This window comes from Buteo buteo, chromosome 5 (genome assembly GCF_964188355.1).
Source record: "Buteo buteo chromosome 5, bButBut1.hap1.1, whole genome shotgun sequence".
Classification (NCBI taxonomy): Eukaryota; Metazoa; Chordata; class Aves; order Accipitriformes; family Accipitridae; genus Buteo; species Buteo buteo.
The window spans coordinates 21,592,402-21,619,719 of NC_134175.1; the positions used below are offsets into that span (position 1 = coordinate 21,592,402).

At 38.5% G+C, this 27,318-nt stretch overlaps 1 protein-coding gene and 1 long non-coding RNA gene across 3 annotated transcripts in view; one reads left to right on the forward strand and one right to left on the reverse strand.

Moving 5' to 3' along the window:
- Window positions 1-416: 416 nt before the first annotated feature.
- Window positions 417-27,318, reverse strand: part of HECW2 (HECT, C2 and WW domain containing E3 ubiquitin protein ligase 2) — a 172,852-nt gene continuing 145,950 nt past the window's right edge. For both annotated transcript variants that reach the window (XM_075028037.1, XM_075028038.1), the window contains 10 exons: window positions 24,021-24,141; window positions 21,828-21,941; window positions 17,939-18,091; window positions 15,773-15,871; window positions 13,802-13,931; window positions 13,055-13,201; window positions 11,138-11,252; window positions 10,288-10,373; window positions 8,755-8,867; window positions 417-3,100 (listed from right to left, as the gene is read on the reverse strand). In XM_075028037.1, the coding sequence (XP_074884138.1) occupies window positions 2,989-3,100; window positions 8,755-8,867; window positions 10,288-10,373; window positions 11,138-11,252; window positions 13,055-13,201; window positions 13,802-13,931; window positions 15,773-15,871; window positions 17,939-18,091; window positions 21,828-21,941; window positions 24,021-24,141 (1,190 nt within the window). In that variant the 3' untranslated portion in view covers window positions 417-2,988. The remainder of the gene's footprint in view (window positions 3,101-8,754; window positions 8,868-10,287; window positions 10,374-11,137; window positions 11,253-13,054; window positions 13,202-13,801; window positions 13,932-15,772; window positions 15,872-17,938; window positions 18,092-21,827; window positions 21,942-24,020; window positions 24,142-27,318) is intronic.
- On the forward strand, window positions 16,794-24,881 carry LOC142031132 (uncharacterized). The gene is made up of 3 exons (XR_012650424.1): window positions 16,794-17,064; window positions 21,872-22,017; window positions 24,510-24,881. It is a non-coding gene; the product is annotated as an uncharacterized LOC142031132 (long non-coding RNA).

A 27,318-nucleotide genomic window follows, 5' to 3' on the forward strand; every position in this document is an offset into this window, starting at 1 on the left:
GTAGCCAGGAGATGTGGGTATTTGAGAAAGCTCAGGCTTCCCTTCCTATACTCCCTCCTTGCTAATCTCTTCAGAGCAGCAGCATCGCTTGTATCATCACAAAGAGCCAGCCAAGTGCTCGAGGCACCACAGGTAGCCATATCTGGGCAGCTAACTCCTCATCACTTTCAAAAAGCATTTTTCTAGAGTCCCCCGAGTGATGTTGGCAGCAAAGGAGGAAGCAGCAGCTTCTCCTCAGTCTCTCTTGGTCTTAATGCTACAAGGACTACGGATTTTTTAAATTTTTTTTTTTTTTTTAAACTGACAGCTGCCCCACTGGTGACCCTGTTGCATCGTTACAGAATACTGGACTAGTCATCGTGGCTGATTTCAATTATTTTTACATGCATAAATACAGAACAAATGTGTGCAGTAGATATATTTAAATAAAAATTGGCAAGATGCATTTATTGTTTGTTTTGTACAAAAGCATAACTTAAAAGGCAGACTAGTATAAACTTACTTTTTGCCAAATATTTAAACTTTTCATTCCAAAGAGTTTCTGGTTCAAAACTTGTAGATACAGTTTCCACCTGGGAAATCTCCTTTTTAGACCACAGATAACACAGTATTGTAAAATCAAAATTCTGCAGTCCTTCAACCAATCAGAACTTGCATTCTGCTTTGAGCGCCAGAGTTTTAGCTACTCAGTGAATGGATCATATGAAACATGAGCCATGCTGGAGTGACCTGATGAAAAGTCAGTTTGCCTACCGCTCATTCATGTTCTGAAAAAAGATGTCATTAGGATCTGTGACATGCAATCTTAGCAAAGACTGATAAATATATGTGTAAAAATAGGGTGACACGTTTGGATTTTTCTTTGCTACTTCATACCAGCCAGAAGTAGTGTAAGACAACCTATGTTACTTAAGTGAGTCCCCGATGTCATGCAGAAGCTCAATTCTTCCTGAAATAAAAGAATGCTTTCACTCTGATTTTGCAAATGGGGTTTCCTTTGCACAGGTAACATTTTCTCAGTGAGCCTGAAGGGTTTTCTCAGTCTTTGCTGCCACCACCACAGCTGTACCTGCCTTCTGACTTGGAAGGTGGAGTGGCAGTCTTTGCTGATGACATCTCCGTAGACGTTCACCTTCATTGGAAAAAAAACGCCCACAAGAACAAGCAGGATACCTCCCTGAGATGCCCTTTCAAGAGCCTCCAAAGTGAGAACGTTACTTCAAAAGCTACTTCTCCCACGGAACAGGGCTTGCTGTGCTTCAGTGCTATCAAGAGGGCTAGCGCAAAGCTAGATTCATGTTCTTGTCATCCAGTATCCAAGTGCAACTTCCTGGAATTTTAAAATGTGGTGGATGCACTGCGTGACAGCAGCTGTACAAGAAACAGCGCACAGCTGCACAAGTGTTCCACAAGACCATCTGGAGGAAAGTACCAAAAATAGATGCGAGCAAGCCTCGTGTGTTTCAGCAAAATTAAACAAAGAAATTGGTGTCCATGCAGTGTTTGATATGCCATAAAAACTCCTTCAAATAACATTTGATAAGAAAACTATTTATCAGTGAAAATGCAAGCTTAGACACTATGAACAATTTACATCTTGTAGGTGTTCACTGATATGGGACAGTGGCATTATGACCAGTGGCTCACCTTAAAGTAGGTTACTCATGGGTTTCCAAATGAGCTAGTTTTTTATGGTGCTGTACAAATAAAAAGTTCTGGGGAGCATATGAAATATCTGTATTAAACTCCATTGCATTCAGTTATCCAATGCATGAAAAATGACCCAGATGCATTTAAAATAAATGCATATTACAATATCACATATAGTATTATAAAATTATTACTTATGTGCACAGTCCTGATACCTATACATGGCACCGTGAAGAAAGCCTGGTTCCTAAGTGTTTTTATAGATACTTCATAGTAATGCAGTTTGCTATCAGTCAGATCATAATGTCCCTTCAACTTTGGTACATTCAGTGCAAAATATTTTGGGGAGTTTTTTACTCTTACAAAAATAAAAGGCGTTTTTTCCCCTTGAGAGTGCTTAAAGAATAAACACTAGCAGAATGTCTGTTCAAGCATGGAAAGTGACAAAAACAGAAACAGCATTTTAGTTTGCTTATCTCCTGTTTATACTCTAAGAAACATAATATAATGAACCTATAAAAATAAACAGAAGTCACTGTGTTAGGGGTTTTTTCCTGATATGCTGTGATAAATCGCTAGTTTCTTCTTAAAATAGTTTCCATGCAGTATAAAGCATAAAATCAGTCTTATTAAGTTAAGTTCATTATAACAGCTCATCTTTTGTCATACACACCACTGGCAAACACATTTCCACAAACCTCCTTAATGCACGCCGTTGTTGTTACATCCTTTGTTGCTGACTTTCCTTCCAAATCACTTCTGCCCCAGGAACTTGAGCTCTATGGTACACACCATGCAGGCACTCATAGTCTTAGGTAAAGCAAGTACTGGATATGCTATTATAACATATGGCATAAAGTAATGTACCTTCATGAATTAAAAAAAAAAAAATCTATTGTACAATTTTTTTGATAATTTACTGGGTAGGTAAGGGGCTGAATGATTTCATATTTTGACTTGAATTTTCTATTTAACAACTTTGCTGAAATCCAGTTTTTGGGTACATGTCAGTTTTGCGGTAGCCAGGTTGATCACAACATGGGATCATGTTTCTTGTTTGCTCAGAACATAAACGTAAGAAGTTTGGCTGTCCTGAAAAACCATGGATTGCAAGACTTGGTTTTCCCTGCACATCAGGCACACTCGAGTTTCACTGTAGAGAAATCTGCCACTACCACAATGCTCTTTAATTGCTTCATAAGCTCTTTGATGGAACCTCATTATTTGAATTGCACTGTGAAACAATTTTCCTCTAGGAAATCCAATACAAACGTTCATTCATTTCTTAAGAAGACAGATCCACAAAAGTCCAATGAGCTGGGCACTGTGGCTTGTGTATCACTCAAGTCCAAAAGTACTTGTCTCCTCAACTGCTGTCAACAGTTTTTCATATAACATAGAGAATGATGGATAAGGGGGAAGGTCCAGACGATTGAAACAAGTGTGAGCCCTGAGGGGGAAAAAAAAAGAGGAGGTGAAGAAGTACATTATTTAAAAAGTTCAAAAGAGAACACACAGACCGGTATGTGCTTGCGTAGAGACGGGCAGATAGTATTCTTTCAGAAGACTTTGTTCTGTCAAATGATGTTTTCCAATTGAACACTGAATTGATGTTTAATCTACTTTCTTCTAATTAAAATAAGCCAATAAGAAGCATTTATGAAGGTCTTTAGAAACACACTGACAGCCCAAAAGGAGTGGGATAAATTTTATCTATTAAATATGCATGAGAAAAGAATGATATAGCGTGGTACAATTCAAATAGTCTGTTCTGAAATCTTGGCTTTAAATATATCTTCTGAGAAGTAGTATTTTTTTCTGTACTGATGATACTTGATACTGTATTTGTAATCATGAACAAGATATTTCAGTACATTGAATATGCATAAGGTATTAGATGTGATGAAATATTAAAAAATACTCTAGATATACAGGAAACAATCCCACAGTAGCAAAGGACAGACAAATTAGATGCTCCTCCTTTTACACTTCTTTGGCATATGGATCGTGTTCTTGGGAAGTTACTGCTTGTGCTGATTTACACTATGTGCATATCTGGCCCTGCAAACCAACAATCTTTAGAATAATATTTTTTGCAATTACAGAAAACTACACATGTACCTCTACCATACCACCCTGCTTTCTTAGGAGGACAACCACGTGGTTCATTTCTCAATTTTCGAAATCCATCTACCTCAGATTTCTGACGCACTTGGAACTGACTCTCAAAAACTCTTCCAGGGAATGAAAAGGGAGATAATAAAGGTTTCTCCTTGTAGTAGAATAATGGGTATCATTGCCTGACCTCTGGGCAGGCTAAGGATAATACTTTCTAAAACACTATAGTGGACGAGCCTGCTCTAGTGAAATAGATAGCATAACTATTAATGCAATGGGATCTTGAGAACAAGATGCAAAGAGAAGCTGGAGGAGGCATCTTTTCTGCTCTGAAGCTTTGTAACAAAGTCTCACTTCAGACTCATTTTAGAGGATGGAAACCTTTTTGGATTTTGGCAGGTGTCTGTTTACAAATACTTTATTATTTTGCAATAAAACACATCGCAGAGTTATTTAAATACAATCCAGCTGAAAAACAAACTTTTCCTGCAGTGATCTGCTCTTCATCAGTATGATCCGTGTTAAGTGTAAATGTGTAACAACGTCAGTGGAAGGACTGAACAAGCTCCCTCCTCGCAGCAAATGCAGCTCATTTAACCTAACCACTCCCAGAAATCTGAATGACTACAACAGACCTGTACCAAACTTTCTCTGAGCCAGAAATTGCTGCCTTCCATGGGAGCAAATTCATTAATTGCCATTTTAAGTGGCTCTCAGCTCCCAGCTATGGGGATGGAACATGAAGTGAAGTGGGTTAATCTTGTTTGTTAAAAACATATGAGTCCATTAAAAGCCCTCATTGAAGCTGATACACTCAGTTACAGCCTTAGAGTGTCTTCAAAATACCAGGCTGAAGAAATGTGTACACAGTAGGTCACACTATTATTATAAACACAATCCAATCATCAAATATGCAATCACTTAAAAAAGCATTGAATTTTGCACCCTCCCCAAATACAGTATGCTTAGAAGTATACCACTAGTATATGCTGTATAGCAGCAAAGGCATTTCCCCACCCTATATTCCAGGGGCTTGGTAAAACTTCTCCACCCAGCCATTCTATCCAAGGCTCCTGGAGCTTTCTTTGTACTCCTCGTTTGCCTTTCCAAAAACTTTACAAAGTAGTATCTGTGATATAGAATAAATTACTGCATTTCCTGCAGAGTACTTTTAAAAAAAAAAAAAAAAATCCCTTTTGAAGAAAGACTGATTTCGACCCCGCAGCAAATGGGCAACTGAAACTCAGTGATCCCTTGAGTTCAGTGTAGAGTGTGGAAGAATCTTAGGCAATTAACAGTCTAACCACATGCTTCTGCTGCATGAGGCTGACAGCCACTCATTAGAACTATGGATCATGCTGTGTGGGCTGTAAAACCACAAGTTATAAAAGACGTAGTATATAATTAGCAAGGGATTCATTACAAACTGGTTTAATAGTAAGCCGGCATGTTGTTTACATTTATTAAGAGAACTGAGTTTTATCTTAATTTTGAGGGCAATTTTGAAAATGCAATCACCTACTTCGGAAAACCAAGTCATTAAAAAAGACAAAAACTTAAGATCTTTGTCTTCTGAGGGAATGCATACTTTTCTCACCTTAGCAAGCAATTTTGTAAGTCTTCAAGAAGAAAGGTTTTTTTGCCTCTGGACAGTATTTTCCCATTCCAACATTTCAAACCACATGGGCACTAACTGTTCATCTTCCCAGACTCACATTTTATGATGACATGAAAAACCATCTTGGTTCCCAATTAATCTCCCCTTTATTTTGAGTACAGTAGTAAAATAGAGTGACTTAGGGTTAAAATCCAGCAGTCAGACATAAATACTACTCACATGTGAATCATCACAGGCACATATATATCATGTACAGCAAATGAACCTGGAACCAATTTCTCAGCATGTAAGTGAATTGAAAGAGTAGCAGTCCCTCTGCTGATTTAGTGTAATCTACAACACAGTGTGAAAGAAGGAAGTAGAAGTGGCTTCAGGGATAGCAATAGTTAAGCTAAACCTGTAATAAACAATCTTTTCAGGGCCTTTTACATGCTACCAACTTATTAGTGTAAAAGACAGTGATACAAGCTAAGCAACCTCACATGTGCCTCTCAGAAATCTCACTATTCTGATGCAGCAGAATTGATTACACAGCAGTCAGAACAGTGAGAACTAGGTAAACATCTAGTGAATACTTTTGTGTTTATATCACAGCTGCTTAGACCACAATCACATACCTAAGTAACTATATTAGTTGCTTTCTGTATCTCAGAACCGGGAAGAAGAGATGGGGATGGGTATTCTTACGTGCTTTCAGCAGCGCAGTAGGTTTTTAGAAACAGTGGAAGAAACAAAGTCCACTGACTTGTTGAGTCCTAGCTTTTGCCACCCTCACACCAAATATTATTAAATTTCACTAGCACTCCCACTGAAATCAAAAGGGCAATCTGCAAAGCATAACACTGCTATGAGTGAGTGACTGTGCCTTAACACAAATGCTTTAGTTATCTGAGAATCACTAAGAGTCACGGAGTCCTAGGGCAGTATTCGCAGCAGGTCCAGCAATGTGTTTACACAGGCAGGGCTTGTTTGGAAGCCTCTTGAAAGTTTGCTACTCGGGGTCGTTATTAACAATGTCTTACCTCCCAGCCAGTACTACTTGGTGTTTGCACAGCAAGTCTTTGAAGCTGGTGAGATGCAGGCTGAACTTAAACTGCATGCAGGAACTAGATATGTAAAAATGCAAATACTGCTTTCTGCTTAGGGCTTAGCCCATTTAAGCATAAACATGGCAAATATTTTTTTTTTTAATGAGATCAAGGCTCCCCATGCATGAATGTCAGGAATTGCCAGTTCTTGACAACTGTAGATGTTTGTCATACACAGTTGTTTTTATTTTAACAAAACAAGTGTGGTGTTGGTTTATTTTAATTCTCACCCTTGTATGTTAAAAACTATCCACAGAGACAAAAATCAAATGTTTCCTAACCAAGGGAATCATAAATGAAATTTCAAGGGCATGATACATTCTCCCAAATGTGAAGAGTTGGCATTTTCCCTATGCTTGCTGAACACCCTATGGTAGCAAAGATTCTTGACACGTTTCTCCATGTTGCACTACAGGAAGCAGTTTTATTCTGCAGTTTATTACAACCAAGGCTCTGTGTAACCTTTTCAGAGGAAATTCTGAGCATCCTGTTCTGGCATGTCCTGACCTTTTCCATGCTGCAAGCTGTGCTTGTTAGCACCAGGAATTCCAGTATTAGAGAAGATATGGAAAAACTCCCACAATCTCTTTTCTTATTTAAACTCAGAAGAAAATACTGTATTTTGAAGTCAGAAATTATTTTTTTAAAATCAAAGCTTTTTCTTTTTATGCAGAATCAAAGCTATTCCATAGGTCAATCATAACCAAACTATAAAATAAACTTAACAGGCTACAAGGTATTACGAAGCTACCAAAAGATATTAAGAGTATTTGATTTGAAATAGCAATTTCCAGAATTTGCTTATCTTTAATCCTCAGTTGCCTGGCTCTCATTTGTACTGTAAACTGGAAAGATGGCTTTGTTTAAAGGCCACCTGCTGTGCCTGTGGATTTCACACTGCCACTTCTGTGTCTTTGACTTTCTCAGTGCGGTTCACATGGCAGCCTGCAGGCAGGAGCCAACCCAAGAGACGTCTCTGCTTCTGACTTTATGCTGGAGGAAAAAGCTAAGGGTTGTTGGTCAGAGAAACGCTCCGTGTGTCTGACAGCTGCCTTGTGTCTAAAAAGAGACTCTGAATGCAAATTATTCCTGAGGCATCTTGTTTATGAGGAATGGGCTAGGATTAGGGTTGAGTATCCTCCATGGATCAGCCCAGCCCAAAGCTACCACCACAGGCTACAAGCAGCATACTAAAGCTGAGATCTGATTAAGTACAGTTAGTTCACCCGCACTCCGCACACTAATCTGTGTCTAACCACTCTTAACCCATTCTAGAGGCTACGGAATTCTAGAACTGGATGAAAGGAAATCTTCCAGAAACATATCAGCCTGATCACAATATAGAAAAAGACTAGAACCTGTCATTTTTTGTCAATGAAGTGTCCATGCTAGAAGATTTTTCTTGCATCACTCATGTTATTAGTCTAGTGCTGGTATTGTTACCATGGATCTTTGAAAACAACCCCTTCTCCTGTCTTTACAAAATGGAAAATTTAGAAATGCAACTTTTTTTTTTTTAACCTTCTCATCCTACTCCTCCAAACCTACCATTACCCAATTTAAATGCTGCCTCTTGTCTGCAAGGGCTTGTACAACTTAACTCCTACTTTCGTATCTTGGACTCTCATACTATTCCTTTACCCTCTTCACGTATTTCAATTGACCCTACTTGTTCTCTTTGAAATCTTCACCTTCTCTTGTACCTGTGCTGCCTCTGAAGTCAAATGATCCCCTCCTCAAAATACACCTCTTCTGCAGTTCATAACTTGCGTCTTGTGTATTTGTTAACACTCTTGACATCAGACAGCATAAAAATTACATCACTAAACTATACCGTAAAGGCTGTGTGTGTCTAATGCAAAAAGTCTGATACTAGCTTTCACTCAAGACACAGTCACAAGTGCTATTTAATTTTAATTCATATTCATTTTTGCTCCTAAGTGATGAACTGCATGTTCAGTAAGTAAATACTTGCGCATTTAACCAAATGCAACAAAATCAAATTCAGAAGTAGTTACCATTCTAATATAATTTTCCATGAAAAAAGCATTACAATATCGATGTCAGCCACAGTTACACTGCCTTGTCCATCTTACAAGAACAAAACTGAGTTCAAAGAAGAATGGGTGGATCGCACACTGGAACAAGGAATTTTCATGTAAGCTATAGTACATTTGCATATTCAGTTATAACTTGTTTGTGTTTCTCAAACAGCGTATCTGTTATCCCGGTAACTGATATTCTAAAGTATCTCTAGCATTAATACACACACAGCTGTACCTTGGAAGAGCAGTGATCTTCCCCCACTTCTCTACGCAGAACCTTCTTGGACCATTGCTCCCCCGTAGAGAGGCAAATCCTTCATAAGGTATGCTGGACGTGCCTGTAACAAACTGCCAGGGCAAACAAAACATCACAGATATTGGATACACAGATGGTGCAGGTTAGAAATTTATTTATATCAGCATACCCACTGAAGTCCAAATGCTTACGTAAAAGCATTTGCAAAAAAAGGAAATTTGTGAGGCATAAGTGATAAATGGTACTTTAAATGGAGGATAAGGGAAAACAGACCATTTCCTAATAGGGCTCTAGAAGAGAAAACTCAACAGATCAATTTCCTTCAAAGGTTTCTCTTTGAAGGAGTAATTATGCTACATAAATACTGTAGAATAAAACACTATTAATATCAACTCAGGGTTAAGTGAGTTTTTCCCTACTGTCTCTATTCTGTATTAAGAGGAACTAATAAAAAAGTAATAATGTATGATAATGGCTTCGTGTTATGCCTTTTTGCCCATGTGGATTTCAATATCTTTATAAAGCATTATTAAATACTGTAAGAAAAGGACTAAATTCTGAAGGTTAGGTAGAATGCCCACTGACATTTGCTGAAATGCTGTCTGTTGAGAAGACTTAGTTAGAACCTGTCATGAACAGATCAAACCTGGGTTTTGACAGATCAGAGGCTTCTTAATTTTTAATGATCTGGATATGATAAAAACTTTTGACTACAGATGTGATAGAAGATACAAGCGGATATCTCTGGCTCTCCATCAAATGAGATGTCCCACACTGCTTTTTACAGACCTTTTTTAAGTACTTGAAGAGATAAAAAAAGAAAATCCTTCACCATACTCATACATGCAACTCAATGATCAGATGCAAACTCTGAATTGTTAGAAAAAGCGGATTTCATAATAGATCGAGAACATGGTATTGTTTGGGGTGGGGATTTGTCTGATTCTTTACAGATACAGTAGACATAACCTGAATTTAAAAAAATTAACTCAATAGTAAACCCACATGTATAAATATTCCTCTGTTGAGATGTTTTTGTCCTTCATCAGCAGGATGACTGGATTCTGCAGGCTGACTTAATGAAAATGGAATTAGACCAGTTTTCAGGTTTTCATCTTTATTTTCTAATTTGAGGCACTTTAACTTCCATCTACGCTTTCTCCTTTCCTAAGCTGTACAAATATTATTAAAATTTCTACCTAATGATATAACCAATTACACAGTTTTCCTTTTCTATCTTTACTAGTCTTAATGTACTTTTAATCAAGCCGTAGTAAAGGATTATTGACATCAGATACTTTATCTTAAATGTATTTTTTAACTTAGAAATCTACAAAAATAGCTGTGAGCTTCAGTCACTTCAAATTATTACAGTTAACCTCTGAGGATTGTCAGGTTATTCCCACTAGCCAGCATCAGCATCATTTTTGGATGTCATACACCTGGATGGGACTAGTTTAGCATCTAATTTTAACGATGCACACTATTTCTACACAGATCAGCTGATCTTACCTGTAAAAGTCTTAGTCGTTGTTCATTGTTGAACCTTTCCACAGCAGCCCAGAACCACCGAATTACAATGTGATTGTCATGATAACCTGTTAAAACAAAAGAGCCTTTATACCTTTAGGTGCTACAAAAGTGGTTGAGAGAATAGTTAATAAGTTTTTCCTAGTTCCGTCCTAGTCACAATAATGCCGTATTTCTTAGCCAATTGCAGCAAAAGACAGAAGGTGTGAAAAGAATACTTCTAAAATGCGTTAAAATCTTAAAGGCAGAGTATTAATTTACTGTGATAAAAAGGAGTGAAATCTCTTTTGCAAGAATTTGTTCCATTATCAATCACTAATACGAATGCCAATTCTGGAAATATTCCAATGCCGTGCTTTTTACATATCTAAAGCTACAAATGATGCTGCAACCACCTCTCTCTAAGTAGCTCCCAAATCTTCCACTGTTCTCAAATTATCTCAACTGCCAGCCTGCAGTCACTGGGATTACTTCTAATTTCCTGTCTTCTTTGAGAGTGGAAAAGAGGTAGATCCTACTAAGAATGGTTCCCATTTCCATTTGTCTCCAGTGTCTGGGTGGTACTCTACTAGTGTGCAAGTGAACACAGTACTTTCTGTGGAGAAGACTGCTTTGTTATGCTGTCCAGACAAGAACAGTACGGGAAGAGCTGCATGGGGAAGCAATGAGGCAAACTAAAATGGACAAATTACCTTCTTCTAATGCAAACTTAGCCACAAAAGTTCAGAAGATACTAAAGATGTATCTCATGGGACAGTTCTTCAGTGTCTTAGAAACTGGGTAATTCCAGGCCCCCCAACACTGTCAGTGAACAATTCAAAATTAAGGTTACCTCCTCTATACTCTGTATTATTTCTCCAGTCGCTCAAGTCAATTTCTGCTGTTCCAGCTATAACCAGTTCCAGTTCTCTGGCATCAAATACAGACACGAGCCTTGCATCAACCACCTGTGAAAGGAAATAAAATGCGTAGCAACATTTCTTCATTTATTGATTTTTGCCTCCCCATAAAAGACTTCTCTGCTACTAAGACGTTTATCAGGTAACATCTCTCTCGCGAATGGAAAGAATTAATGGTTTTTTCTTTTTAAAAGGCAAATAAATGGACGTCTTTTTCTTACAGTGCAGTTCCATTCAGTTTCATTAGAGGATCACAGTGATTGGGGAAGAATTTTATTGGCAAATAATACTGAATTATTTCAGGACAAATTAAGTTCAATACATTCAAATTGTCCATGTTAAAACAGGTAAGAGAGAAATACCTTGAAGTACACTCAGTCTATTGTGTTACACTGAGTACGGCACGCACACAAAAAACCTCAAGGGCCAAGTGAAGAAACAGATGGGTCACTTTAGCAAGCATTCACTGCTAATCATACAAATAGTGATCAGTATTATTTTCTAGTTTAAAGAAGATATATAACTATAGTGTTAAGTCAATGACTAACAAAAATTCCACACTCCCCCCTCCCAGATATCTGTAAGGGCACTTCTGATTATATATTTATCTGCTTTTTGGGACTCTGTATTTGGGAAATGTGCATGAAGAGAAAAATATTTGGGGAGGTGTATTGGTTTTATGTGGCAAGGTTTTGGTAGCGGGGGGGGTTACAGGGGTGGCTTCTGTAAGAAGCTGCTGGAAGCTTCCCCTGTGTTCGAGAGAGAGCGAGCCCATACCAGTCGGCTCTGAGACGGACCCGCCGCCGGCCAAGGCCGAGCCAATCAGTGATAGTGGTAACGCCTCTGTGATAACATTTTTAAGAAGGAAAAAAAAGTTGGGAGAGTGAGAAACAGCCGCGGGAGAGAGGAGTGAGAACATGTAAGAGAAACAAGCCTGCGGACACCAAGGTCAGTGAAGAAGGAGGGGGAGGAGATGCTCCAGGCGCCGGAGCGGAGATTCCCCTGCAGCCCGTGGTGAAGACCCTGGTGAGGCAGGCTGTCCCCCTGCAGTCCAGGGAGGTCCACGGTGGAGCAGATCTCCACCTGCAGCCCGTGGAGGACCCCACGCCGGAGCAGGTGGGTTCCCGAAGGAGGCTGTGACCCCGTGGGAACCCCGCGCTGGAGCAGGTTCCTGCCAGGACCTGCGGATCTGCGGAGAGAGGAGCCCGTGGAGCAGGTTTTCTGGCAGGACTTGTGACCCCGTGGGGGACCCGCGCTGGAGCAGTCTGCTCCTGAAGGACTGCACACCGTGGAAAGGACCCATGCTGGAGCAGTTCGTGAAGAACTGCAGCCCGTGGGAATGGCCCACGTTGGAGAAGTTCGTGGAGGACTGACCCCGTGGGTGGGACCCCACGCTGGAGCGGGGGAAAAGTGTGATCAGCCCTCACCCTGAGGAGGTGAAGCGGCAGAAAATAACGTGTGATGACCGTAAACCCCATCCCTGTCCCCCTTGTGCCGCTGGGGGGGGGTTTGGTGGAGAAATCCGGGAGTGAAGTTGTGCCCGGGAAGAAGGGAGGGGTGGTGGGAAGGTGTTCTGAGATTTCGTTTTATTTCTCATTACCTTACTCTGGCTGATTTGTAATAAATTGAGTTAATTTTCCCTAAGCTGAGTCTGTTTTGCCCGTGACGGTAATTAGTGAATGATCTCTCCTGTCCTTATCTCGACCCGCAAGTTTTTGTTATATTTTTCTCTCCCCTGTCCAGCTGAGGATGGGGGAGTGATAGAACGGCTCTGGTGGGCACCTGGCGTTTAGCCAGGGTCAACCCATCACAGGAGGATAAAGGATAAATTTAATTTTGGAATTTTTTACCTCATAAAAACCACGCACTAGACTTTCTGTTTGTTGTACGACTCCTCTCTCAATTCTCCATTTCACCATTCTTTCTATATATTCTTTCTTGTTCTTTTCAGTGACTGGGATGTTGGCACCTCCTGGCTTTAGTTCCCGTTCTGTGATCTTAGGCAAAAAATGACCAAGTGACAACACAGTATTATAAGGACAAAAGAAAGAATTGTAATAATTTTTTTTTTTTAAGTTGAAGTAATTCCTCAAAAGCACTAGCCAAGGCTGACTTTAGCCAACTGGAATATGTGAAATAACAGAACATACAACGAATCTTTTTTTTTTTTGGCTAAAATCATATTTAAAATCCCATTTAGTCTGAAGAATCTTCATATTTAGTATGAAGAATAAGCCAAGAAGAAACAATCTTTACAGTGACTAAAGCAGTGAAGTCTTCTAAATAATATCCTAACAAAGGTATTGTATTACCTTTGAATGCTAACTCTGCTGCAATTAAATTCAGGTAACTACTTCCAGCAGAGCAATCCAAAATTTTGGTATTTCAGATACTCTCCAGAAAATCCTTAACCAGAAAGATGTGTTTGACCAGTTACAAATAATAATTCCCTCTTACATTTCAACATTGTTTTCATCCACCGAATTTTATAATAACAAGTTCAAATCGGCATGGAATGACAGTCACTATTCTGTCCAAATAAATGTTTACCTAACAGTAGAATACACAAAAGAAATTAAATTAAGAATCTTGCACACCTGCCCAAAAACTTCTTCATTTACAGTAAATGTGAGATCTAGGATATCATGTATATCATTGTCTTTCATCCACTGCAAACTCTGGTGAAACTCCTCGTCGAGGTATTCCAGGTCACTCAGGTCACAGAGTCTAACATAAACAAGAAGAAAACACACAAATACAGATGACGGCAGTAGCATGTGCTCAGTAACTAAACTCAGATAGGACAGTCCTGAAAAACAGACTGAGAATGGGAGTCAAGAGAAGAATCGATAGAATAAAGAAGACACTACTTCAAATCTGTATTTGCCTCATAATAACAGTTACTGTATAACACAAAATAATTTTGTTAATATACAAAATTCAGAACTTATTAATTTGAAAACATATTGCTTTTTAAACTTATGGTGAGTCTGTCCCATGTTTCCTATGAAGAATATTTTGGAACTATGAAAATACACAGATTGAAGAGACAAAAAATTAAAATCATAAAAGAAATGGTAAGTTTTTATAAAAAGCAACTACTATGCTTCTTGCTTGTGTGACTACACTGCCACCTCTCTCGTCTCGTCGTTGTGCAAAGAAGTCTGTTCAGATACCCTGCTTACCACAGAAATATCTTTTTACCTTTTGCCATGTTTCCCCTTACATGGTCCTTCTTTTACAAATCCAACCGCCCCTTGCGGTATTTAAGAGTTACTACTCCAAGCTTTGAACATGTCATCTGTTAATAAAATTTAACACCATGGTGGCAATTTCTGCCATTCTTCTTAACTCCTTAAATTCCTGTTGTGTGAAATAGGACACTGGGGCTATTCATTAAGTAAGGTGCTTTTCAGCTCCAGGGTTCTCTGCCTTTTTATATATCTAAAGCTACAAATGATGCTGCAGCCACCTCTCTCTAAGTAGTTCCCAAATGCCTTCTATTCTTGTGTCCGTATAAAGTCAGAAGAAAGCCCTGTACTTTTAACTGGACTCTCAATCGTAGTTTAAGTGACATCCTGCGGTAACAACCCCTACATCAAAGTTGATGGATTGGGCACAATGTCCCATCTGCAGAGGTAGTCTGGATGGTTCATAAGTTCTGAGGAAAGCAAAGGTCCAGGGCTTAGGTGAGGAAGTTGCATGAATTAGGCCATGTACAAAGGTGGCTGCCCCTCATTTTTCATGTCACTGTTTAGAGAACCACCAAGTTAAACAATTAGTTTAATTTGGCAGTCATACAATATTAGTAAGTGCATCTGGAGTAAGTGCTCATTCTTATTAAAATGATGCTGTTAGTATTTAGGTACTTTTAAAATATAAGTGCAATAGGAATGGATGCATTACTCCACACTACTAGAATGTATGATGTTTTATAGAAAAAATATCCTTCCAGACTTCTCAAAAACAGCTTTCAAATGGAGGACAAAAAGTGAAGCACCTTAAGTTCATTAGGTCTTAAATTCCAGACATGCTGAGCAAGTGCAGCTCTTGTTTCAAGCCAGAACAGGAGTAGTAGTTCTGAAAATAAAATCTAAAGTATATCAGAATACAGCTCCTCAAAATGGAGATTGCTAACAACCAGTCTACCTCTGAGAAAGGGTTTTTGCAGTCTAAGTTACAAAGTGATTCATATCCTATCCTGTGAGTCATTACAAAACAAAGGAATAAGAACTCTATTAATATCTGGAATAAAACCACAGCATTTCATTGTACAACTTCAAATGAAAGATTTTGTAGAAGAAAGCTGATAACATGGCTAAAACAAAACATGAGGTTTTCACACTGACAAGAGACAACATTTTGAGTTATTAGGTAACTGGCTAGTAACCATAAGCGGAAACAAGTAAACTTTCAAAAAAAAGTCCTGAATTAAAATTAAATTATTATATTATAAATAATGGCCTGGCATCTTTGATGATAAAACATCACAATCTATCCATACACAAAATAGCATCGTCCGTGGGGAAGAAACAAAATAGAAAAGGAGACAGAACAATTCTACTCACATTCGGAGGAGGGCTTTATAAAAGGGTCGTGTAAAAAAGGCATCTAGCAAATACTGATGTATCAGAGCAAGACCAAGAATTCGACCACTAAACCTGAACCTGGAAGAGAAACAGTTACAATCGTTACACTGAAACTTTGTGGTTTGTACACTGCTCTGTCATCAAAACTTACATGTATTTCCAAACAGCATTTTTAAATCAGATAGCTATGTCTAAATTGTGGTATTTTTGTTGTTTTTTTTTTTTTCTTGTGTTTCTTTTACATTCTTAGTAGTGCACAGAAAAAAATGCAACTCTGCAGGGTGTGGAAAATCCCTCAGATACCTAAGTTGTAACTTCTCAAAAATGTCAAATCCATATTAACCCAATCAAGCCCTGCCAGACTAGCCTCTTCATAGAAGCATATCTTCTAAAATGATAGCCACTGTCTATTTTCTTTACACACCTCATATAGGATTAACTTGTTCTCATGTTACTGGGAGGCCAAAGGTTTTTCTACCCTTTCCCAGCCTAACAGTTCTTGCTGCCTGTCTTTTCTGCTTACAGTGGCTCCTTGCTCCCTCTTCTGACTGGTGAGTATGGAGTTCTGTATATATTTTCACGAAGAGTGGCTGGAAACTTTTTTATGTATTGCAGTGCTCTCCAGCCCCATGCCAATGGGATCTAAATGATGGCCTCCTCTCCCCTCTTTCTACCCCTATTATGTTCATTTTGGAAGGTGTGTAAGGAGGGTTGCGGGGGAGGGAGGGAGTTTGACACATTTGAGATCAGATGGCAGCAACTTTGAAATAGTAGGGTCTTTGCAAACATCCCCATGAGAATAAAGATCCATTGTGAAAAGTCCTCCATGTCTCTCGAACTAGATTTAAGTCTAGTGCTCTTTTTCAAGGAAAAGAATGTTTCTTAAACTTTCTGTTTATGCATCCTCAGCAACATTTTTCTTGGAGAGATTATGGCTTTATTGTACCTGCCTGCACGCAGAGTTTGCAAGATGAGGATGTGGCATGCAGAGCCTTCTCCTTCCATGCTAGTCACTGCTGCATTTTCTAAATTCCCCCTGAGGCGGTACAAGACGAGTGCTGTCACTGGCATCAGCACTCCCAGAAAGAGAGGCAATCACACCTCCCTCACCCCTGAGGTCTCTGGTCCGGCACTGCAGAAGCCAGGGATGAATTCAAAATGTTGGCAGAAGCTGCAGAGCACGTAAAGCTTTTTCTCCCCCTTTTCCAAGACTGTTCTGCTTTTTCAATACAGCATGTGCCACTTATTGTTGCAGTATTGGAGTTCAACAGGTAGGTTGCTTCATCTAACTAACTGAACTGGGTGCAGCCAACCGTTTAATTTTCTATTAATTTTTGAAGCTACTAATGAGATTAATTTCTGATATTCATTCTTCCAATAAGTAAGAACTCAGTACATATCCTTGCTACACAGATGAGCAGCTGACATTCCACTATTACTGTAATCTAACTACCTACACAACAGACTTCTCTGTTAATATTCACAGCACAGCTTTACAGACTTATGGCTTTGCCATGGCTTAAAAATCAACCAAGGGTGATTTAAACTGGCTTATAATTGCAAAAACAGGATTATCTAAAAATCCTTGATAACTATTTTAGAAGTATGTGTGTATGTACAGGCTTTGCTTAAGAGCTATGTAATCAGCAGTCTCCTCCCCACCCCCAAATAAGATACATCCACAGATTTCCTTCCAATAGATATAGTGGGTTTCCACTAAGGAGACCTCTGTACTCTTTAGAAAGATGTAAACAAATAGCATACAGTAAGACCTGTTTGAAATCTCCCTTAATCTCCTTTACCTGACAAAAAGCCAATTTTTCATTCATTTTATTTAATGCACAAGAGGCTAATATTGCTTTCATGAAATGACTGCTAACGTACAAGAAATGCAGAGAGTTGCATTGTGAGACAATCCCATGGTACGTATTCCAAATCATAGTTTTGCTGACCTTGTGAGAAATAAGATCATTTAAAACCATAAGCGGAAAAAAAAATCAGGAAAGTCTAAAGAAATGCAATTATTTTGCTGTTGGTTAAAAAGATGAGGTTCTGTGTTATATGTCTGAGAAGATACAAGCAGTTGTCTACAAGTGGGAACAACAGAAAACATATCTGAAAGACAAAACAAAAAAGAATTCTTACCACTCATGGTGATTGTCTACAAAAGCAGACATGGGACTTATTTGTACTGTATAGGTATCGTTGGCTGAATATTCAAACAAACCATAATACGGATTGAAGAGCTCTCTAGACACCAGGAAAAAAAACTCCCTTGAAGGTCCACTGTAGTCCAACCTTTAAAGGGAAACTTGACATTACTATGAAGTGTTCATTGTGTGCAAAGAAAGGCTTTTTTGAATCTACATTCCTTATGCTATATTTTAATTGAAATTTTGCAAGATTTTAACCAGAACCCTTATCCTGCAGATTGCTTAATGCCAAGGTATGTGAAGTCCTTGTGGGGTTATTCTGAAATGGAATGGCTTGGAGGACTGGAATGAAGTGCTCTATGCGGGCTGCTCTCATAAAAAATTTTGGCTCCAGCTGTAATGGCCTCTTTGCCACAGGAATATAACCAAATAATTGGGGGCGGGGGGGGGGGGGAGGAGGAAACATGAAAAGAGCCAACATTAGACCTATATGCAGCTGACAAATTAAGAATGAAAATGAACAATGATCTTATTTTGTCTTTGCAGACTTGCAACAATAGGACAATTTGAAGGATATATTTCTGGTTTCCCTAGCAATATAATCTGAGATTACTTCAGTGATTTATCTTTCTTAGTCTAAATTTTCTTGTCTGTATTCCAAACTTGAGTGCATTTAAATGTCTTTTGGAGAGTGCATTTCCTTGGGGTTTTTTGGTTGGTTTTTTTTGTTGTTTTTTTGGTGGGGTTTTTTTTTTTGCTATTTCAAGATTCCAGTACTAATGAACAAGGAATCTAAATAACCCCTTCTTCCTGAATCATAAACAAACTCACTGCTGACAAAGCACTGAGACTGAATTTTGACATTATGCTGCAGGTCACCAGTGAAATGAGTTAAGTATGAAGTTAATGCTCTGGTAGAGCTGGAAAACAGAAAACTAGGTATTTTCCTGTGGGAAACAGAGATTATTATACTCCTAACAAACAGATATAAAGATGAAGATTTCATACTTGACTTTTAAGAAGGTCTTGCTTTAGTACTAAAACAGCGCACAGACAGAAGTATCACAGAGAAGGTCAGCTTTCACATAGGACTTCTGCTACTAATGTTCCAGCTCATGAACTTTTACAAAAGACAAACATAGATAAGAGTTGTTTTTGAGGATGAAGTCATCAGGAAAGAAAAGGCTAGGTACCATTATCAAGCTGAGGACAAAGCTTCTTCCCTCTGTTGAATGAAAAACATTTTCCCTTCAGTCATTTGGAAGCACTTTGCTTCTGTTAAGCTTCAGAAGCAAAGCACTGAAACAGATCTTTACCCTGGCAAGAAGGATAGATTCCATCCTCAAATTGCAGAAAAAAAACCACCAAAAAAACATAAACCAAAATGGTTTGATATCATGGACAATTGTTGGATCTTAATCTTGGCACAAATATCAGGATCAAATAAAGGGTCATCTGGAAGAGTCTTGCAAATTTCTGGGATAATCAGACTGACTATGAAATCTTAAGATAGAATAGCAACTGTGTGCTTGACTACCAGCCATTTCATACAACTCCTTTTGTACGCAGAGTTACTGTGAGTCATGTTAAATAAATCAATCATGAGAGTCCTGCACTGCCAGTCAGATTTATCCCACAATTAAAGGCTTGGCACGAGGGTGAGAAAACTTCATACAAGAGGTATGCAACCACACAACAGCTGCAACTGTGGGGCATTTGGGTATTCAGGAGTAGAGTAATATGTTGTTGGCAACATGATTCATGTCTCCTAGGAAGCATCATTAATACTTCAGATTTACCACTCTTAAATACAAAGCAGCCTCTGCTAATAGTTAATAGAACTTAGGGAAAATAACTTTAAGGAACCATATTCTTTGTATGAAAATTTTCTTCATTTATCATCACATGAAGTATGAATGTTAAAACATTAAATTAGCATCACAACTGCATGACTGTAGAAATTGAAGGTTCAAGGAGGATACCAAACATTATGAGACTTATGATAAAAATCATACGAACAGCAATTAACTATGTCTCAGTTGCTCCACTTACTAATTTATACACTAATAAATCAATAGTTACTAAAATATTTTGTGAAGATTTCATTACCCATTACTTTAAGACTTGCACCTCTTTACTGAGAGGAAAAGAAATGCAAGGGCAAACTCCCACTTAAAAACTTAAAAAAGGAAAAGGAGGAGCAAATAGGAAACAATTAACTTTCAGTAGTACTCCTCCTCATCATAGTCCTCCTCTCCTCCACCCTGACCTGTCTTTCTACACCTAGCCAAATGAATAGTTTGATGTGATACATATCCTTGCACCATCTCAGATGAAACAATACTGCTTGCACGCATCCTTTCTTCATTCAAAACACAGATTTGTAAATAGAGAATTGACGTCATTTTAATTTGACTTTGCTCTTAATTAACTCATTCTTTTCCATTAAGAAGAGAGTCTTGTGTAAAGCTGGATATAATGGGAACAGGATGTGTCACCCCCATTTCCAGGTCACTCTTCATCTTGCTGTACTGAGTGATGAAGTGCAAAAGCCTGACATCTGATGAAAGGAGACAGCCTATCTGGATCAATCTCTATCTCACATATGATTTTAAAATTTTCCCTTTCATTTTAAAATCTGAGTTGAGGTTGTAGCTGTGAAAGTAAAGGCTGGTAGGGCCGTATAAGACGGGCCTCATTCCTGCATCCCCACCCTGCTCTGTCAATATAGTGTAATCTCATCCTGCACCAGCCTTGTCATTCCAGTTCTGAGTTTTTCCTCAGACAGCATGGTGATATTATTTATATGAACAAGTCCACACTTGGCTCTCAGCTGTAAACATTTTTTATTTTAAGACTTCAGTGAGTCCTTATTAACACTAAGCACTTTAGGGTGAACTTTAAAAAAACAGCAGGATTTAGGGGTTTTCAAAGACAGATTGATTTTACCTAATCTTGTGTGAGATTTTTCTATTACAACTTCACTATTTTAAAGACTCATGCATCACATGGCAATAATGCACACTACAGCATTCCAAGAGCTGCGTGCTGCAGTTTACTAAACATCAAGGAATAAGATTTTGAATGTATTTACAAATACATTCATGAAATACATCAATAAAAGTATTTGTGCATAAGGTAGTAGGGCTTTAAGGTCTGACAAAGGGGGCACAAATCAAGAGATGAAACAGGCACATAGTACATTGTTCCAGTTTCAGTTGCAAAGAAAATCTAACCACATCTTGCTTTGCAATGCACATCTCACAACCTGTAACAGGTTAGACTTATTAGACACAGACTGAGCATTCTCTGACATGACTTTGAAATGTCAGGAATATTTGTGTTTATTTGACAACTAGCAATAGCCTAGTTGCTTTTCTTTGTGATGCAGGCCCTGGCCTGAAGAGGCAGTGAGCACATTCTGTAGCACTGAGGGTCTTCAGGTCCCACTGCCTCAGCCAGGAGTTGAAATAAGGATTGAGCCTCTAGCCTACTCTTGAAGCACCCTCCCTCCAACAAATGGCAACTGTCTTTTAACAAGCACTGGAAATATAATGCCAGCACTGACAGAAAAGAAATATGAATAACACAAGAAAGTTGTTTGGTTTTTCTTTGTTTTCCCAGTAACATTCTGAAATGCACACCAACTATTGTGAAAATTCACATAAACACATGCATTACTTCTGCAAAGGCAGGATACGTTACATTTCACAATGCCTAAAAAGTCATCTTGAACAGCTGTATGTTCTAGGCTTATGTATGTGGCATTTCCTGACTGTAATCCTTCCTCTTTTCACTCTAGACCACAAGAAGTTTGGTGAAACAGCAGCTGCAAGACACACTGAGTTTTGAGATCACATTTACTTCCCTGTTCTACTCACCCTTCTTCCCCAACAAACGTGACATAAAGTTTATTTCTCTGCAGGTCTTTTCTTGAGTAGCCCATGATCTGGTTAAAGGCATCTTCTAGCAAGTGATCTCTCCTGATGATTAATCTGAAGAGCAAAATAATTTTGAAACAGCAATTTGTGAACATGAACCACAGTGGGAAACATCTATTTACACTGCAAGGTAACCGGGTGACTTCATAGAGATACACGCTTCTGCTGGGTAATTTGATCCAGATCAGGAAGCTTCAGTCTGTCTCCCTGAAAGATCTACTTTAGATTTCAATAAAATGTCTCTTGTACAAAGAAGTGTAGTTTTATTTTTGCTATCCTGGTTCTTCCTTAAATTAAAGGTTTCAGTGGGAAAGGTCCTGAAGTGGGTGTTTTCATTAAGTTTAAAATCCTTTTGTAAGGCTGGGCCTCTGAATCAGTCTTACTGTAAGCAAGAATCTAACCTTTTATGTAAAAATCAATCTCTTAACAAGGAAAAAGATAAAACCATGAGAAAGTCACCGAATGGTAACTCCAGAATCACACATTCCTACACTATCTCCAGTGTAAGTGTGACGGGACAAAAAGTCTAGAAGGAATGGCAATTGTTTGTCCAAAACCAGACTGAAAAATTGCACGTGAAAACATAATGTCCCTTCTAAAAGAAAAATTGTGAAAGTAAGGAAGTGTCATAAAGATCTAAAATAAGAGGTAGAAGAATCCTCCTTACTTAAACATTTTATCTTCTGCCAAAAAAACTGTATTTAATTAGTTTCCTGAAACTTAGCTTGCTTTATATTCAAATACTGCCTTATGTGTGCATTTGATCAGTCAGTCAGACAGAAGCTGGGAGCTGCTGCTGCCCCCAGAGAGGCAGCTTACCACGTCATACAGCCTCTTGCAAAGCCCTTGCTGGCCTTACTACTTGTGCAGAGATAGTCAGTGATGGCACTGTGCTATCCTGGAAAGGACACAGGAGTGGAAAGGCCAGGAACTGGCAAGACACCTGGGCAACAAGAGGACCCAGGCAGTATGCAAGTTGAAAAAAAAGGAGCAGGTCGGTGTATGCCTGGGAAAGGAACCCAGAGAAAACTTCTGTTCAAAAATCAAGCTGTTGTTCTGCTTAAGAATCCACAGTGTGATGGCAAATAGGTCAGGACAAAAACATGTAAGAAATGTAATGGATCTTACAGGTAGCAAATGCCATCCTCTTCTATCAGCTATTTGCCCAAACATTCATGACAAAACTTTCATAGATTAAGCTTTAAGTGTTTATGATTTCATTACATTATAGGCAGACAATGTCCAACCCCTGCCTCTTAAGACTGTCTAAACAATACCATATTAATCCCATTTCAGTTGTGCAAAACTTTTAACAAGCTCACATAAATGCAGACTGAACTCTGCACAAAATCCTGCAAAATGTGAGAAGTGACTGGCTGGGGGAAATAAAAACAAAAAAACAAACAACAAAAAACCTACCCCCTATTCTAATAGAAGAAATGGTTAAAAAAAAGTTCTAGTGCCTAATGGCTACTATGAGAGTATCAAACTATGAGAGTTTGATAGCTGGCATAAGACTTGGTAATTTACAAAATAATGAAAGTATCTTATGATGAGGATCCTTAACATAACAGTATGTAATCACATGGGAGGGAAGATATCACTCAAGCACTCTAGCATTCAGAGTGCTGAAGTAAAAGTACTAGCAGTTTTTTAAGGCAATCCTTAGAATTTAATAACATTTAATTTTATGAGTCCTTTTTGCTAAAGGGGACTGTGATATCTATACAGGCAACGATGTACAAAAGATAAGCCTATCTAGCTTTTCCGATGGAAAAAGACATGAGAAAATATAACTGTTTAGATTGTAACAATTGCTATAATGGAAGAATTCAGATGCCTCCTGTTTTGCATGCCTCTTCCCAAAGGGCTTTTTGGCACTGTATTGGTAATACTGTTTGTATGAAAATATAGTTGGAGGAAACACAGAAAAGAAGTGCTCAGAACTTGCTGTATCCTCTGCTATGAATCACATGCTGGCACTAAGTCGTTTATGACAGGCTTTATATTTCCTGAAGTGCAAGGGTAACCATAACATCTGCATTCCTTCTAATGGGAAGAAGCTTGTAGATGTGCAAGGCAAGGCAAGCTGCCTGAGAAACAAACCCAGTTTCATGAGATTCTTCAACATACTTCAGTTTCCCTGGGCCTTGTCCATATCCTTTAGTCTCCAACTTCCTGTAAAAGTTTCTCAGCTTGGCTTCAAAATCTCTTTTGTAAGGAGCTGGAGCTCGGGCATTGGCACGCTGAGTACCTGCAGGAAGCAATAGGCAAAGAATGAGCTGTAGTGATGTGAACTGATTAATGTCCCATCCTCTACTGAAAAGGCTCCTTAATAGCAAAAGGCATGTTTGGTTTAGTCACCTTTATAAAAAGTAAAAGCTGCATATCTTCAAATCTGCTCTGCATCCAAGACTTGTTGGTTGCTCATTTCCAATAGTATTATCTTTCTAAAGTAAGTCTTAAAAGAGCAAATCCAGGTCAATGCAAAAGATGGATTAAAAAAACCAGCACGATCAACTGGAAAGACTTAACTTTTTTTGTCAAGTACACTTTATGTCTAACCTTTAAAATAGCTCATGTAATGAATGTTCTGCTCTGTTCTGGTTTTAATAATTTCAGGAAAAACAAGTACTCAGAAATGAAGCATAAACAGACTGTACTCTGCTGTGCCCCTGCTGAATACATCACACTGAAGAAGGAAGACTTCTGGAAATTCCCTAGTAGAAGTTTTTTTCCATGGGGAAGTAGAAGGAAGAAAATATTGGAAGAATGGGAAGACTACCAAATTTAAGTCTGTGGAACATACATGATGGTCATCTAAGTGCATTTCTTTTTGAAAAACTGTTTTTGAGGGTCAGTTTCTTAAAAGCAGGGAGATGAGATCTGTACACCAAAAAAAATGGCATAACACCACATCTGCATGTACAAATCTCGTATATACAAACTAGCTGTCTAGTCTATCTATTCTCAATATTACAACCATTAGAACTCCCACTGCCTCCCTGGATATATTGCTTCAATTGCAAGACAGCGTGCCAAAGAGGCAGTTAATCCTAGCCCTTTTACATTCATCTTCTCAACCCTAGTTTTTAGAACGTTAAATTCCTCCCCTGCATGGCTGTGTAAACATTCCCCACAAAAAACTCAGAAGACTTTTAAAATTTCTCCTGCCCTCTAGTATACATAGGTTGCCAACTACTTATCTGCAACTGGTGGTCACCTAACAGGCCTGTAATGCACTGGAAATACAAATGAAGAGTTTAGAAGCACGTATATGTAGACTTCTGTCTTTTAAGTGACAATCAGTTCCTTATGTGAGTTTTCTTTTGGCTCTCGGTATGACGCTAAGCCAATACAGAAACATTTATTGCTACTATGGGTGAAGGCATGAGAACGTAATGTTTTAGGTTATGAAAGAGATAGAACGTGTGTCCGTTCAGCCTGTGCGCAGAGACCAGGGGAAAAGAGAGCGGCTCAGCCACAAAACATATGGGTCTGACGGAAAAGGCGACAAGCACATCCTGCGGAAGTGGCTGCTGGAAGAAGCTGCAGAGTCGATCTCTCTGCAGAGATGGGAGAGAGAACAAGTGAGATCAGTATTAACACTGAATGCCATTTACAGGTCTTCAAAAGACCTGTCTGACCAGACAGACACTTGCCACTTGTTCTAGGCTGAGAGTGATGCGTGGGAGGAATAGAATGTGTCAGGGAATCCTCAGAGCTCCAACATAGGAACATGCTGGACCTCTCTGGAAAAACAAATCATGGCCATTGATTAATCTACAGTGGTTATCCTCTTTTACTGAGAGCACCAAGAGCTTCTAATGGTACACTCAGCTGAATTCTCTAGAAAAATTACAGAAACTTGAAACTGTAAACAGCCTTTTAATTATTGGCCTTTTCCTCCTACTTTGTTTATTTTGCTTTGGGTCAAAGTAGGTACAAAAATGTAGTCACCAAAAAAATGCAACAGAAGCATACTTTAATCTTAACCCCTGAAGGAAGTGTTTGCTGAGAGATACCACAGAACATTAAATCTAATAACACATTACTTCATGGTTCAGAAATCAGCAGTATATTATTCTGTCAGCACATGACAAGTCCTCATTGCAAATCAGATGCATATGCCAAGAAATTCCTGGGCAATTATAGTGATTACTTCCGCCTTGGGAACAAAAGATGTTAATGGAAGAGCTAAAAACCATCAGTGATGTGATAATCATATTTGATTTTCAAAGAGGTTATATTCTAAAGCAGATATAAAGAGTAGCTTCATGATTATTCATCTTTCCCAAAAGAGAAAGTACAACCAATGACTGATCTGAACAATGGATCCTTAACTGCAACCTCGTACAGTGCAGCACAGCCAGTTTAGCTGATGAAAAAACACAGAGCCTCCATAGAAACGATGGGCTATTTACAGTTTCTCATCAAAAAAGTCATTTGTACACCAACACAAACATGCACACTTGCAGACTGACAGGGAAATTCAATGGTGTCTTTATATTTTTGTATGAAATAGAATAGAGATTACAATTTTAAGGAGAACAGGAGTAAAACCATCACTGTTCATCCTTAACTATGTGCTACTTCTTTGAGGAATAGATGAGAATATCACAATGCACCTTAAAATTACTTTGTTGGAGTGAAGGCCTGCCCAGCATGCTTTGGTGCATGTACTAGTAATAAAGAAATTGTAACTCTGAAAGCTAAAACTGTTTTTACTTATAAAAGACTGCCAGGTTTGCAGTTGGAAATAAGATGCATACATGCAGATTTCAGTTTTCCTTTGTTTTCAAAAAAGGGAAACAGTTTTACCTAAACCATATATGTATTGAAAATATCAATACATGTGAATATTTTATTTTGCTACTTTGCAGAATGCCATATGACCGTTAAGGTCTTTGGATAGTTTTTTCAAATAGGTCCTATGTCCAGCTGCAGGAAAAGCTACCACTCAGGACATGTTTATGAATGGTTTTAATCTGGTTTCTTGAAAAGGCAAAGCTTTCTATGATTGTGGACTGGAAAATGCCCAGAAAAATCACAGTACTTTTTCTGATAAAATTTTCTTGTTGTCTGGAACTGCCTAGAGTTGCTTACATCCCAAATGTTCTCTATTTATCTATACTTTTGTTCTCAAATTTGTAGAAATCCCCTTAAGCCACTTCCAATTTACTGCAGTGATTTTATTTTACTTACCTAATATCCCCTTGAGAAAACTAAGAACAGAGACATCTATAAACTTCAAATTGCTGTACTTAGCCTTCAGAGGTCAAATGGAACTTGTCGTACTTGAAACAATTTAGTTCTGATCCGCAACTTAGTTAATATGTGAAATAGCAATTTCATTCCATTCTGACATGTATTTCCAGACAGCTGCAATATGCTATCTTTTGAACTCATGTTAAGGGACAACAATCTGGCT